The 14,140-nt window shown below is 60.8% G+C and overlaps 1 protein-coding gene across 1 annotated transcript in view; it reads right to left on the minus strand.

The window, feature by feature from the left end:
* Positions 1-14,140, minus strand: part of LOC106582550 (protein FAM117B) — a 76,435-nt gene that overhangs the window by 14,412 nt on the left and 47,883 nt on the right. Inside the window, exons 3-4 of the mRNA XM_045707801.1 lie at positions 12,269-12,364; positions 295-402 (exon numbers count right to left, since the gene is read on the minus strand). Coding sequence (XP_045563757.1) covers positions 295-402; positions 12,269-12,364 — 204 coding nt within the window. The remainder of the gene's footprint in view (positions 1-294; positions 403-12,268; positions 12,365-14,140) is intronic.

Raw genomic sequence — 14,140 nt, forward strand, 5'->3', positions numbered from 1 at the left:
CTGTTAGCCTCCACTGCTGCACCTGGCTAATTCACCCCTCATGAAGAGCGGAATCTGAATCTAAACTTGAATCTGAATCTAAACCTAAATCTGAATCTAAACCTGAATCTGAATGTAAATCTGAATGTAAATCTAAATCTGAACCTGAACCTGAATCTGCTTTGAGTCCTTTTGTAACAGTGGAGATCTAGATTTCATGTAAATAATCCCAATTACAGCTGTTTAAATCAGGCCTAGACCATTTCCATCTATTCTCTACGGCTTTATGGGTCCCTCGCCTCGCCCTGTTCACACCTGGTGGAGAGCAGCATGGTTCCCACTGAATGGTGCTTTGCGTTCCTTGTCCCTGTGGTGACGGCTGCTGTGCTTACTGCGCTGGAGCTGCTGCCTCAGTTTGGCGATCTGGAGAGAGACAACAGAGAGATGAGACGGGTCAGGAGGAAGAGAGGGAAGAACAGGTCCAAAATACTTTTCCAAATGACCATCGCCGAACCAAGGACAGCGATAAAGGTTCCCCTATTCATGGCTGAACCATTTCAATACATGTATAATACTATTTGTTCCTCTTGGAGTGTTATTTTCTACCCTGACCCAGCCACACCACCTCTACCCTGACCCAGCCACACCACCTCTACCCTGACCCAGCCACACCACCTCTACCCTGACCCAGCCACACCACCTCTACCCTGACCCAGCCACACCACCTCTACCCTGACCCAGCCACACCTCTACCCTGACCCAGCCACACACCACTAACCTGACCCAGCCACACCACCTCTACCCTGACCCAGCCACACCTCTACCCTGACCCAGCCACACCTCTACCCTGACCCAGCTACACCTCTACCCTGACCCAGCCACACCACCTCTACCCTGACCCAGCCACACCACTACCCCTGACCCAGCCACACCACCTCTACCCTGACCCAGCCACACCACCTCTACCCTGACCCAGCCACACCACCTCTACCCTGACCCAGCCACACCACCTCTACCCTGACCCAGCCACACCATCTACCCTGACCCAGCCACACCACCACTAACCTGACCCAGCCACACCACCTCTACCCTGACCCAGCCACACCTCTACCCTGACCCAGCCACACCTCTACCCTGACCCAGCTACACCTCTACCCTGACCCAGCCACACCACCTCTACCCTGACCCAGCCACACCACTACCCCTGACCCAGCCACACCACCTCTACCCTGACCCAGCCACACCACTACCCCTGACCCAGCCACACCTCTACCCTGACCCAGCCACACCACCTCTACCCTGACCCAGCCACACCACCTCTACCCTGACCCAGCCACACCACCTCTACCCCTGACCCAGCCACACCACCTCTACCCTGACCCAGCCACACCACCTCTACCCTGACCCAGCCACACCACTTCTACCCTGACCCAGCCACACCACCTCTACCCTGACCCAGCCACACCACCTCTACCCTGACCCAGCCACACCTCTACCCTGACCCAGCCACACCTCTACCCTGACCCAGCCACACCACCTCTACCCTGACCCAGCCACACCACCTCTACCCTGACCCAGCCACACCACCTCTACCCTGACCCAGCCACACACCACTACCCTGACCCAGCCACACCACTTCTACCCTGACCCAGCCACACCACCTCTACCCTGACCCAGCCACACCACTTCTACCCTGACCCAGCCACACCTCTACCCTGACCCAGCCACACACCACTACCCTGACCCAGCCACACACCACTACCCCTGACCCAGCCACACACCACTACCCCTGACCCAGCCACACCACCTCTACCCCTGACCCAGCCACACCACCTCTACCCTGACCCAGCCACACCACCTCTACCCTGACCCAGCCACACCACCTCTACCCTGACCCAGCCACACCACCTCTACCCTGACCCAGCCACACCACCTCTACCCTGACCCAGCCACACCACTTCTACCCTGACCCAGCCACACCTCTACCCTGACCCAGCCACACACCACTACCCCTGACCCAGCCACACACCACTACCCTGACCCAGCCACATCTCTACCCTGACCCAGCCACACACCACTACCCCTGACCCAGCCACACACCACTACCCTGACCCAGCAACACACCTCTACCCTGACCCAGCCACACCTCTACCCTGACCCAGCTACACCTCTACCCTGACCCAGCCACACACCTCTACCCTGACCCAGCCACACCACCTCTACCCTGACCCAGCCACACCTCTACCCTGACCCAGCCACACACCTCTACCCTGACCCAGCCATACCTCTACCCTTACCCAGCCACACCTCTACCCTGACCCAGCCACACCACTACCCTGACCCAGCCACACCTCTACCCCTGACCCAGCTACACCTCTACCCTGACCCAGCCACACACCTCTACCCTGACCCAGCCACACCACCTCTACCCTGACCCAGCCACACCTCTACCCTGACCCAGCCACACCTCTCCCCTGACCCAAACACACCTCTCTACCCTGACCCAGCCACACACCACTACCCCTGACCCAGCCACACACCACTACCCTGACCCAGCCACACACCTCTACCCTGACCCAGCCACACCTCTACCCTGACCCAGCCACACCTCTACCCAGACCCAGCCACACACCTCTACCCTGACCCAGCCATACCTCTACCCCTGACCCAGCCACACCTCTACCCTGACCCAGCCACACACCTCTACCCTGACCCAGCCATACCTCTACCCTGACCCAGCCACACCTCTACCCTGACCCAGCCACACCACTACCCTGACCCAGCCACACCTCTACCCTGACCCAGCCACACCTCTACCCTGACCCAGCCACACACCTCTACCCTGACCCAGCACACACCTCTACCCTGACCCAGCCACACACCTCTACCCAGCCACACCTCTACCCTGACCCAGCCACACCTCTACCCTGACCCAGCCACACACCTCTACCCTAACCCAGCCATACCTCTACCCTGACCCAGCCACACCTCTACCCTGACCCAGCCACACCACTACCCTGACCCAGCCACACCTCTACCCTGACCCAGCCACACCTCTACCCTGACCCAGCCACACACCACTACCCTGACCCAGCCACACCTCTACCCTGACCCAGCCACACCTCTACCCTGACCCAGCCACACACCACTACCCCTGACCCAGCCACACACCACTACCCCTGACCCAGCCACACCTCTACCCTGACCCAGCCACACCTCTACCCTGACCCAGCCACACACCTCTACCCTAACCCAGCCATACCTCTACCCTGACCCAGCCACACCTCTACCCTGACCCAGCCACACCACTACCCTGACCCAGCCACACCTCTACCCTGACCCAGCCACACCTCTACCCTGACCCAGCCACACACCACTACCCCTGACCCAGCCACACCTCTACCCTGACCCAGCCACACCTCTACCCTGACCCAGCCACACACCACTACACCTGACCCAGCCACACAAAACTACCCTGACCCAGCCACACCTCTACCCTGACCCAGCCACACCTCTACCCCTGACCCAGCCACACACCTCTACCCTGACCCAGCCACACACCTCTACCCTGACCCAGCCACACCACCTCTACCCTGACCCAGCCACACCCTCTACCCTGACCCAGCCACACACCTCTACCCTGACCCAGCCACACACCACTACCCTGACCCAGCCACACACCACTACCCCTGACCCAGCCACACCACCTCTACCCTGACCCAGCCACACCACTACCCCTGACCCAGCCACACCACCTCTACCCTGACCCAGCCACACACCACTACCCCTGACCCAGCCACACACCACTACCCCTGACCCAGCCACACACCACTACCCTGACCCAGCCACACCTCTACCCTGACCCAGCCACACCTCTACCCTGACCCAGCCACACACCTCTACCCTAACCCAGCCATACCTCTACCCTGACCCAGCCACACCTCTACCCTGACCCAGCCACACCACTACCCTGACCCAGCCACACCTCTACCCTGACCCAGCCACAACTCTACCCCTGACCCAGCCACACACCACTACCCTGACCCAGCCACACCTCTACCCTGACCCAGCCACACCTCTACCCTGACCCAGCCACACACCACTACCCCTGACCCAGCCACACACCACTACCCTGACCCAGCCACACCTCTACCATGACCCAGCCACACCTCTACCCTGACCCAGCCACACACCTCTACCCTGACCCAGCCACACACCTCTACCCTGACCCAGCCACACCACCTCTACCCTGACCCAGCCACACACCTCTACCCTGACCCAGCCACACACCTCTACCCTGACCCAGCCACACACCTCTACCCTGACCCAGCCACACACCACTACCCTGACCCAGCCACACACCACTACCCCTGACCCAGCCACACCACCTCTACCCTGACCCAGCCACACCACTACCCCCTGACCCAGCCACACCACCTCTACCCTGACCCAGCCACACACCACTACCCCCTGACCCAGCCACACACCACTACCCCTGACCCAGCCACACCACCTCTACCCCTGACCCAGCCACACCACCTCTACCCTGACCCAGCCACACCACCTCTACCCTGACCCAGCCACACCACCCTCTACCCTGACCCAGCCACACCACCTCTACCCTGACCCAGCCACACCTCTACCCCGACCCAGCCACACACCTCTACCCTGACCCAGCCACACACCTCTACCCTGACCCAGCCACACACCACTACCCTGACCCAGCCACACCTCTACCCTGACCCAGCCACACCACTACCCTGACCCAGCCACACCTCTACCCTGACCCAGCCACACCTCTACCCTGACCCAGCCACACACCACTACCCTGACCCAGCCACACCTCTACCCTGACCCAGCCACACCTCTACCCTGACCCAGCCACACACCACTACACCTGACCCAGCCACACAAAACTACCCTGACCCAGCCACACCTCTACCCTGACCCAGCCACACCCCTACCCTGACCCAGCCACACACCTCTACCCTGACCCAGCCACACACCTCTACCCTGACCCAGCCACACCACCTCTACCCTGACCCAGCCACACACCTCTACCCTGACCCAGCCACACACCTCTACCCTGACCCAGCCACACACCACTACCCTGACCCAGCCACACACCTCTACCCCTGACCCAGCACACACCTCTACCCTGACCCAGCCACACACCTCTACCCAGCCACACCTCTACCCTGACCCAGCCACACCTCTACCCTGACCCAGCCACACACCTCTACCCTAACCCAGCCATACCTCTACCCTGACCCAGCCACACCTCTACCCTGACCCAGCCACACCACTACCCTGACCCAGCCACACCTCTACCCCTGACCCAGCCACACCTCTACCCTGACCCAGCCACACACCACTACCCTGACCCAGCCACACCTCTACCCTGACCCAGCCACACCTCTACCCTGACCCAGCCACACACCACTACCCCGACCCAGCCACACACCACTACCCTGACCCAGCCACACCTCTACCCTGACCCAGCCACACCTCTACCCTGACCCAGCCACACACCTCTACCCTAACCCAGCCATACCTCTACCCTGACCCAGCCACACCTCTACCCTGACCCAGCCACACCACTACCCTGACCCAGCCACACCTCTACCCTGACCCAGCCACACCTCTACCCTGACCCAGCCACACACCACTACCCTGACCCAGCCACACCTCTACCCTGACCCAGCCACACCTCTACCCTGACCCAGCCACACACCACTACACCTGACCCAGCCACACAAAACTACCCTGACCCAGCCACACCTCTACCCTGACCCAGCCACACCTCTACCCTGACCCAGCCACACACCTCTACCCCTGACCCAGCCACACACCTCTACCCTGACCCAGCCACACCACCTCTACCCTGACCCAGCCACACACCTCTACCCTGACCCAGCCACACACCTCTACCCTGACCCAGCCACACACCACTACCCTGACCCAGCCACACACCACTACCCCTGACCCAGCCACACCACCTCTACCCTGACCCAGCCACACCACTACCCCTGACCCAGCCACACCACCTCTACCCTGACCCAGCCACACACCACTACCCCTGACCCAGCCACACACCACTACCCCTGACCCAGCCACACACCACTACCCTGACCCAGCCACACCTCTACCCTGACCCAGCCACACCTCTACCCTGACCCAGCCACACACCTCTACCCTAACCCAGCCATACCTCTACCCTGACCCAGCCACACCTCTACCCTGACCCAGCCTCACCACTACCCTGACCCAGCCACACCTCTACCCTGACCCAGCCACAACTCTACCCTGACCCAGCCACACACCACTACCCTGACCCAGCCACACCTCTACCCTGACCCAGCCACACCTCTACCCTGACCCAGCCACACACCACTACCCCTGACCCAGCCACACACCACTACCCTGACCCAGCCACACCTCTACCATGACCCAGCCACACCTCTACCCCTGACCCAGCCACACACCTCTACCCCTGACCCAGCCACACACCTCTACCCTGACCCAGCCACACCACCTCTACCCCTGACCCAGCCACACACCTCTACCCTGACCCAGCCACACACCTCTACCCTGACCCAGCCACACACCTCTACTCCTGACCCAGCCACACACCACTACCCTGACCCAGCCACACACCACTACCCCTGACCCAGCCACACCACCTCTACCCTGACCCAGCCACACCACTACCCCTGACCCAGCCACACCACCTCTACCCTGACCCAGCCACACACCACTACCCCTGACCCAGCCACACACCACTACCCCTGACCCAGCCACACCACCTCTACCCCTGACCCAGCCACACCACCTCTACCCTGACCCAGCCACACCACCTCTACCCTGACCCAGCCACACCACCTCTACCCTGACCCAGCCACACCACCTCTACTCCTGACCCAGCCACACCTCTACCCTGACCCAGCCACACACCTCTACCCTGACCCAGCCACACCACCTCTACCCCTGACCCAGCCACACACCTCTACCCTGACCCAGCCACACACCACTACCCTGACCCAGCCACACCTCTACCCTGACCCAGCCACACCACTACCCTGACCCAGCCACACCTCTACCCTGACCCAGCCACACCTCTACCCTGACCCAGCCACACACCACTACCCTGACCCAGCCACACCTCTACCCTGACCCAGCCACACCTCTACCCTGACCCAGCCACACACCACTACACCTGACCCAGCCACACAAAACTACCCTGACCCAGCCACACCTCTACCCTGACCCAGCCACACCTCTACCCTGACCCAGCCACACACCTCTACCCTGACCCAGCCACACACCTCTACCCTGACCCAGCCACACCACCTCTACCCTGACCCAGCCACACACCTCTACCCTGACCCAGCCACACACCTCTACCCTGACCCAGCCACACACCACTACCCTGACCCAGCCACACACCACTACCCCTGACCCAGCCACACACCTCTACCCTGACCCAGCCACACCACCTCTACCCTGACCCAGCCACACCTCTACCCCTGACCCAGCCACACACCTCTACCCCTGACCCAGCCATACCTCTACCCTGACCCAGCCACACCTCTACCCCTGACCCAGCTACACCTCTACCCCTGACCCAGCCACACACCTCTACCCTGACCCAGCCACACCACCTCTACCCTGACCCAGCCACACCCCTCTACCCTGACCCAGCCACACCTCTCCCCTGACCCAAACACACCTCTCACCCTGACCCAGCCACACACCACTACCCCTGACCCAGCCACACACCACTACCCTGACCCAGCCACACACCTCTACCCTGACCCAGCCACACCTCTACCCTGACCCAGCCACACCTCTACCCAGACCCAGCCACACACCTCTACCCTGACCCAGCCACACCTCTACCCTGACCCAGCCACACCTCTACCCTGACCCAGCCACACACCTCTACCCTGACCCAGCCATACCTCTACCCTGACCCAGCCACACCTCTACCCTGACCCAGCCACACACCACTACCCTGACCCAGCCACACCTCTACCCTGACCCAGCCACACCTCTACCCTGACCCAGCCACACACCTCTACCCCTGACCCAGCACACACCTCTACCCTGACCCAGCCACACACCTCTACCCAGCCACACCTCTACCCTGACCCAGCCACACCTCACCCTGACCCAGCCACACACCTCTACCCTAACCCAGCCATACCTCTACCCCTGACCCAGCCACACCTCTACCCTGACCCAGCCACACCACTACCCTGACCCAGCCACACCTCTACCCTGACCCAGCCACACCTCTACCCTGACCCAGCCACACACCACTACCCTGACCCAGCCACACCCTCTACCCTGACCCAGCCACACCTCTACCCTGACCCAGCCACACACCACTACCCCTGACCCAGCCACACACCACTACCCTGACCCAGCCACACCTCTACCCTGACCCAGCCACACCTCTACCCTGACCCAGCCACACACCTCTACCCTAACCCAGCCATACCTCTACCCTGACCCAGCCACACACCTCTACCCTGACCCAGCCACACCACTACCCTGACCCAGCCACACCTCTACCCTGACCCAGCCACACCTCTACCCTGACCCAGCCACACACCACTACCCTGACCCAGCCACACCTCTACCCCGACCCAGCCACACCTCTACCCTGACCCAGCCACACACCACTACACCTGACCCAGCCACACAAAACTACCCTGACCCAGCCACACCCTCTACCCCTGACCCAGCCACACACTCTACCCTGACCCAGCCACACACCACTCACCCCCTGACCCAGCCACACCACCTCTACCCTGACCCAGCCACACCACTACCCCTGACCCAGCCACACCACCTCTACCCTGACCCAGCCACACACCACTACCCCCTGACCCAGCCACACACCACCACCCTGACCCAGCCACACACCACTACCCTGACCCAGCCACACCTCTACCCTGACCCAGCCACACCTCTACCCTGACCCAGCCACACACCTCTACCCTAACCCAGCCATACCTCTACCCTGACCCAGCCACACCTCTACCCTGACCCAGCCACACCACTACCCTGACCCAGCCACACCTCTACCCTGACCCAGCCACAACTCTACCCCTGACCCAGCCACACACCACTACCCTGACCCAGCCACACCTCTACCCTGACCCAGCCACACCTCTACCCTGACCCAGCCACACACCACTACCCCTGACCCAGCCACACACCACTACCCTGACCCAGCCACACCTCTACCATGACCCAGCCACACCTCTACCCTGACCCAGCCACACACCTCTACCCCTGACCCAGCCACACCACCTCTACCCCTGACCCAGCCACACACCTCCCACACCCTGACCCAGCCACACACCTCTACCTGACCCAGCCACACACCTCTACCCCGACCCAGCCACACACCACTACCCTGACCCAGCCACACACCACTACCCCTGACCCAGCCACACCACCTCTACCCTGACCCAGCCACACCACTCCCCCGACCCAGCCACACCACCTCTACCCCGACCCAGCCACACACCACTACCCCCTGACCCAGCCACACCACCTCTACCCTGACCCAGCCACACCACCTCTACCCCCGACCCAGCCACACCACCTCTACCTCGACCCAGCCACACCACCCCTACCCCGACCCAGCCACACCACCTCTACCCTGACCCAGCCACACCCTCTACCCCTGACCCAGCCACACACCTCCCCTGACCCAGCCACACCACCTCTACCCTGACCCAGCCACACCACCTCTACCCTGACCCAGCCACACCACCTCTGCCCTGACCCAGCCACACCACCTCTACCCCTGACCCAGCCACACACCTCTACCCTGACCCAGCCACACACCACTACCCTGACCCAGCCACACCTCTACCCTGACCCAGCCACACCACCTCTACCCTGACCCAGCCACACCACCTCTACCCTGACCCAGCCACACCTCTACCCTGACCCAGCCACACCACCACTACCCTGACCCAGCCACACCTCTACCCTGACCCAGCCACACCACCACTACCCTGACCCAGCCTACAACAAAGAACATATTTGAGAACACCATCATCCAAGGGTTTTTCTTTATTTTTACTATGGGTGAGGGGAGGGATGGAGGGGTGTAGAGGGCTGGGGGAAGGGGTGGAGGGGTGTAGAGGGCTGGGGGAAGGGGTGGAGGGGTGTAGAGGGCTGGGGAAGGGGTGTAGAGGGCTGGGGAAGGGATGGAGGGGTGTAGAGGGCTGGGGGAAGGGGTGTAGAGGGCTGGGGGAAGGGATGGAGGGGTGTAGAGGGCTGGGGGAAGGGGTGGAGGAGTGTAGAGGGCTGGGGGAAGGGGTGGAGGGGTGTAGAGGGCAGGGGAAGGGGTGGAGGGTGTAGATGGTTGGGTGAAGGGGTGGAGGGGTGTAGAGGGCTGGGGGAAGGGATGGAGGGGTGTAGAGGGCTGGGGAAGGGATGGAGGGGTGTAGAGGGCTGGGGGAGGGGTGTAGAGGGCTGGGGAAGGGATGGAGGGGTGTAGAGGGCTGGGGAAGGGGTGGAGGGGTGTAGAGGGCTGGGGGAAGGGGTGGAGGAGTGTAGAGGGCTGGGGGAAGGGGTGGAGGGGTGTAGAGGGCTGGGGGAAGGGGTGGAGGGGTGTAGAGGGCTGGGGAAGGGGTGGAGGGGTGTAGAGGGCTGGGGGAAGGGATGGAGGGGTGTAGAGGGCTGGGGGGAAGGGGTGGAGGGGTGTAGAGGGCAGGGGAAGGGGTGGAGGGGTGTAGATGGTTGGGTGAAGGGGTGGAGGGGTGTAGAGGGCTGGGGGAAGGGATGGAGGGGTGTAGAGGGCTGGGGAGGGGTGTAGAGGGCTGGGGGAAGGGATGGAGGGGTGTAGAGGGCTGGGGGAAGGGGTGGAGGGTGTAGAGGGCTGGGGGAAGGGATGGAGGGGTGTAGAGGGCTGGGGGAGGGGGTGGAGGGGTGTAGAGGGGTGGGGGAGGGGATGGAGGGGTGTAGAGGGCTGGGGGAAGGGATGGAGGGGTGTAGAGGGCTGGGGGAAGGGATGGAGGGGTGTAGATGGCTGGGGGAAGGGGTGGAGGGGTGTAGAGGGCTGGGGGAAGGGGTGGAGGGGTGTAGAGGGCTGGGGAAGGGGTGGAGGGGTGTAGAGGGCAGGGGAAGGGATGGAGGGGTGTAGAGGGCTGGGGGAGGGGGTGGAGGGGTGTAGAGGGCTGGGGAAGGGATGGAGGGTGTAGAGGGCTGGGGAAGGGATGGAGGGGTGTAGAGGGATGGGGGAAGGGGGAGGGGTGTTGGGGGAAGGGATGGAGGGGTGTAGAGGGCTGGGGAAGGGATGGAGGGGTGTAGATGGCTGGGGGAAGGGATGGAGGGGTGTAGAGGGATGGGGGAAGGGGGAGGGGTGTTGGGGGAAGGGATGGAGGGGTGTAGAGGGCTGGGGAAGGGATGGAGGGGTGTAGAGGGCTGGGGGAAGGGGTGGAGGGGTGTAGAGGGCTGGGGGAAGGGGTGTAGAGGGCTGGGGGAAGGGATGGAGGGGTGTAGAGGGCTGGGGGAAGGGATGGAGGGGTGTAGAGGGCTGGGGGAGGGGGGTGGAGGGGTGTAGAGGGCTGGGGAGGGGTGTAGAGGGCTGGGGAAGGGGTGGAGGGGTGTAGAGGGGTGGGGGAAGGGATGGAGGGGTGTAGAGGGCTGGGGGAAGGGATGGAGGGGTGTAGAGGGCAGGGGAAGGGGTGGAGGGTGTAGAGGGCTGGGGAGGGGTGTAGAGGGCAGGGGAAGGGATGGAGGGGTGTAGAGGGATGGGGGAAGGGGTGGAGGAGTGTAGAGGGCAGGGGGAAGGGGTGGAGGAGTGTAGAGGGCAGGGGGAAGGGGTGGAGGGGTGTAGAGGGCTGGGGGGGTGTAGAGGGCTGGGGAAGGGATGGAGGGGTGTAGAGGGCTGGGGAAGGGATGGAGGGGTGTAGATGGCTGGGGAGGGGGTGGAGGGGTGTAGAGGGCTGGGGAGGGGTGGAGGAGTGTAGATGGCTGGGGGAAGGGATGGAGGGGTGTAGATGGCTGGGGAGGGGGGTGGAGGGGTGTAGAGGGCTGGGGGAAGGGATGGAGGGGTGTAGAGGGCTGGGGGAAGGGGTGGAGGGGTGTAGAGGGCTGGGGGAAGGGATGGAGGGGTGTAGAGGGCTGGGGGAAGGGGGGAGGGGTGTTGGGGGAAGGGGTGGAGGGGTGTAGAGGGCTGGGGGAAGGGGTGTAGAGGGCTGGGGGAAGGGGTGTAGAGGGCGAAGTGGAGGAGGAGGAGGAGGAGGGTAGGAGTGCATACCTCTTTAAGTTGGTCATTGCTTCCCCAGGAGGCTGAACGTTGGTGAGAAGCCCTCCTCCTCTTCTCCACAAACTCCTCTGCCCAGGCACTGGGGGTCTGGGGAAAGAGACACATAAACACAGCAAATCAACCATTTTAACCAATGTTGTGCATATCAAGGCTTAAGTCTTATGTATGTAAACAGTTCATGTACTGTACACACAATGATAACTCCCAGATGAATCATGTATAACAAGTTTGTTTATATTTGTTTAATTGTTTGAACAGTTGCAGGACATTTTGGTGATGAAGACTTTCATTCCCACTGGACTTCTCCATAAAGGAAAATCAAAAGCTCTCAGATCTAGCCAGAGAGGGAGTGACCCTCAACCTCTAATCTTCAAGAGGACCACAGTGAGACCAGGGAGTCAGAGATCCTTTTCTTCAGCTTTACTATATTATTCATGACTGGAGACAAACCCTGAACCCAAACCCTGGCTAGCCCCAGACACTCATTCATACCACCTTCACAAAGCAGGAGACAAACAGGCAGGGAGGCAGAGAGGCAGAGAGAGAGAGAGAGAGAGAGAGAATCCATAGCTACATATCAATATTATTTTGGACAATATTCTATTGATACTTTGACTTCCAAGTATCTTTATATTTTTTTGTTTTGTGCTAGTTAGCGTTAGCTAGCGCTAGTCGCCTGCTAGGGGGCTGACCATGGGGGTTAGCGTTAGCTAGCGCTAGTCGCCTGCTAGGGGGCTGACCATGGGGGTTAGCGTTAGCTAGCGCTAGTCGCCTGCTAGGGGGCTGACCATGGGGGTTAGCGTTAGCTAGCGCTAGTCGCCTGCTAGGGGGCTAACCATGGGGGTTAGCGTTAGCTAGCGCTAGTCGCCTGCTAGGGGGCTGACCATGGGGGTTAGCGTTAGCTAGCGCTAGTCGCCTGCTAGGGGGCTGACCATGGGGGTTAGCGTTAGCTAGCGCTAGTCGCCTGCTAGGGGGCTAACCATGGGGGTTAGCGTTAGCTAGCGCTAGTCGCCTGCTAGGGGGCTAACCATGGGGGTTAGCGTTGGTTGCTGTGAAGCTCTTCGCCTGCAATAAAGAAGCCATCATTGTGCGTACGAGTTGGCCCATATCATCTTCATAAGGATATAGGACCATCCATTATGATAAAGGACCATCCATTATGATAAAGGACCATCCATTATGATAAAGAACCATCCATTAGGATAAAGAACCATCCAGTAGGATAAAGGCCCATCCATTATGATAAAGGACCATCCATTAGGATAAAGGTCCATCCATTATGATAAAGGACCATCCATTATGATAAAGAACCATCCATTATGATAAAGGAGCATCCATTATGATAAAGGACCATCCATTAGGATAAAGGACCATCCATTATGATAAAGGACCCTGATAGGACCATTATAACTGGGTATAGAGATCTTGCTCCCTGATAGGTCCATTATAACTGGGTTTAGAGATCTTGCTCGCTGATAGGTCCATTATAACTAGGGTATAGAGATCTTGCTCCCTGATAGGTCCATTATAACTAGGGTATAGAGATCTTGCTCCCTGATAGGTCCATTATAACTAGGGTATAGAGATCTTGCTCCCTGATAGGTCCATTATAACTGGGTATAGAGATCTTGCTCCCTGATAGGTCCATTATAACTGGGTTAGAGATCTTGCTCCCTGTAACAACCCACACCATAGCCCAGCCTGCTGTAACAACCCACACCATAGCCCAGCCTGCTGCTGCAGTAACAACCCACACCATAGCCCAGCCTGCTGCTGTAACAACCCACACCATAGCCCAGCCTGCTGCTGTAACAACCCACACCATAGCCCAGCCTGCTGCTGTAACAACCCACACCATAGCCC

This window comes from Salmo salar, chromosome ssa25 (assembly GCF_905237065.1).
Source record: "Salmo salar chromosome ssa25, Ssal_v3.1, whole genome shotgun sequence".
In the NCBI taxonomy this organism is placed as follows: domain Eukaryota; kingdom Metazoa; phylum Chordata; class Actinopteri; order Salmoniformes; family Salmonidae; genus Salmo; species Salmo salar.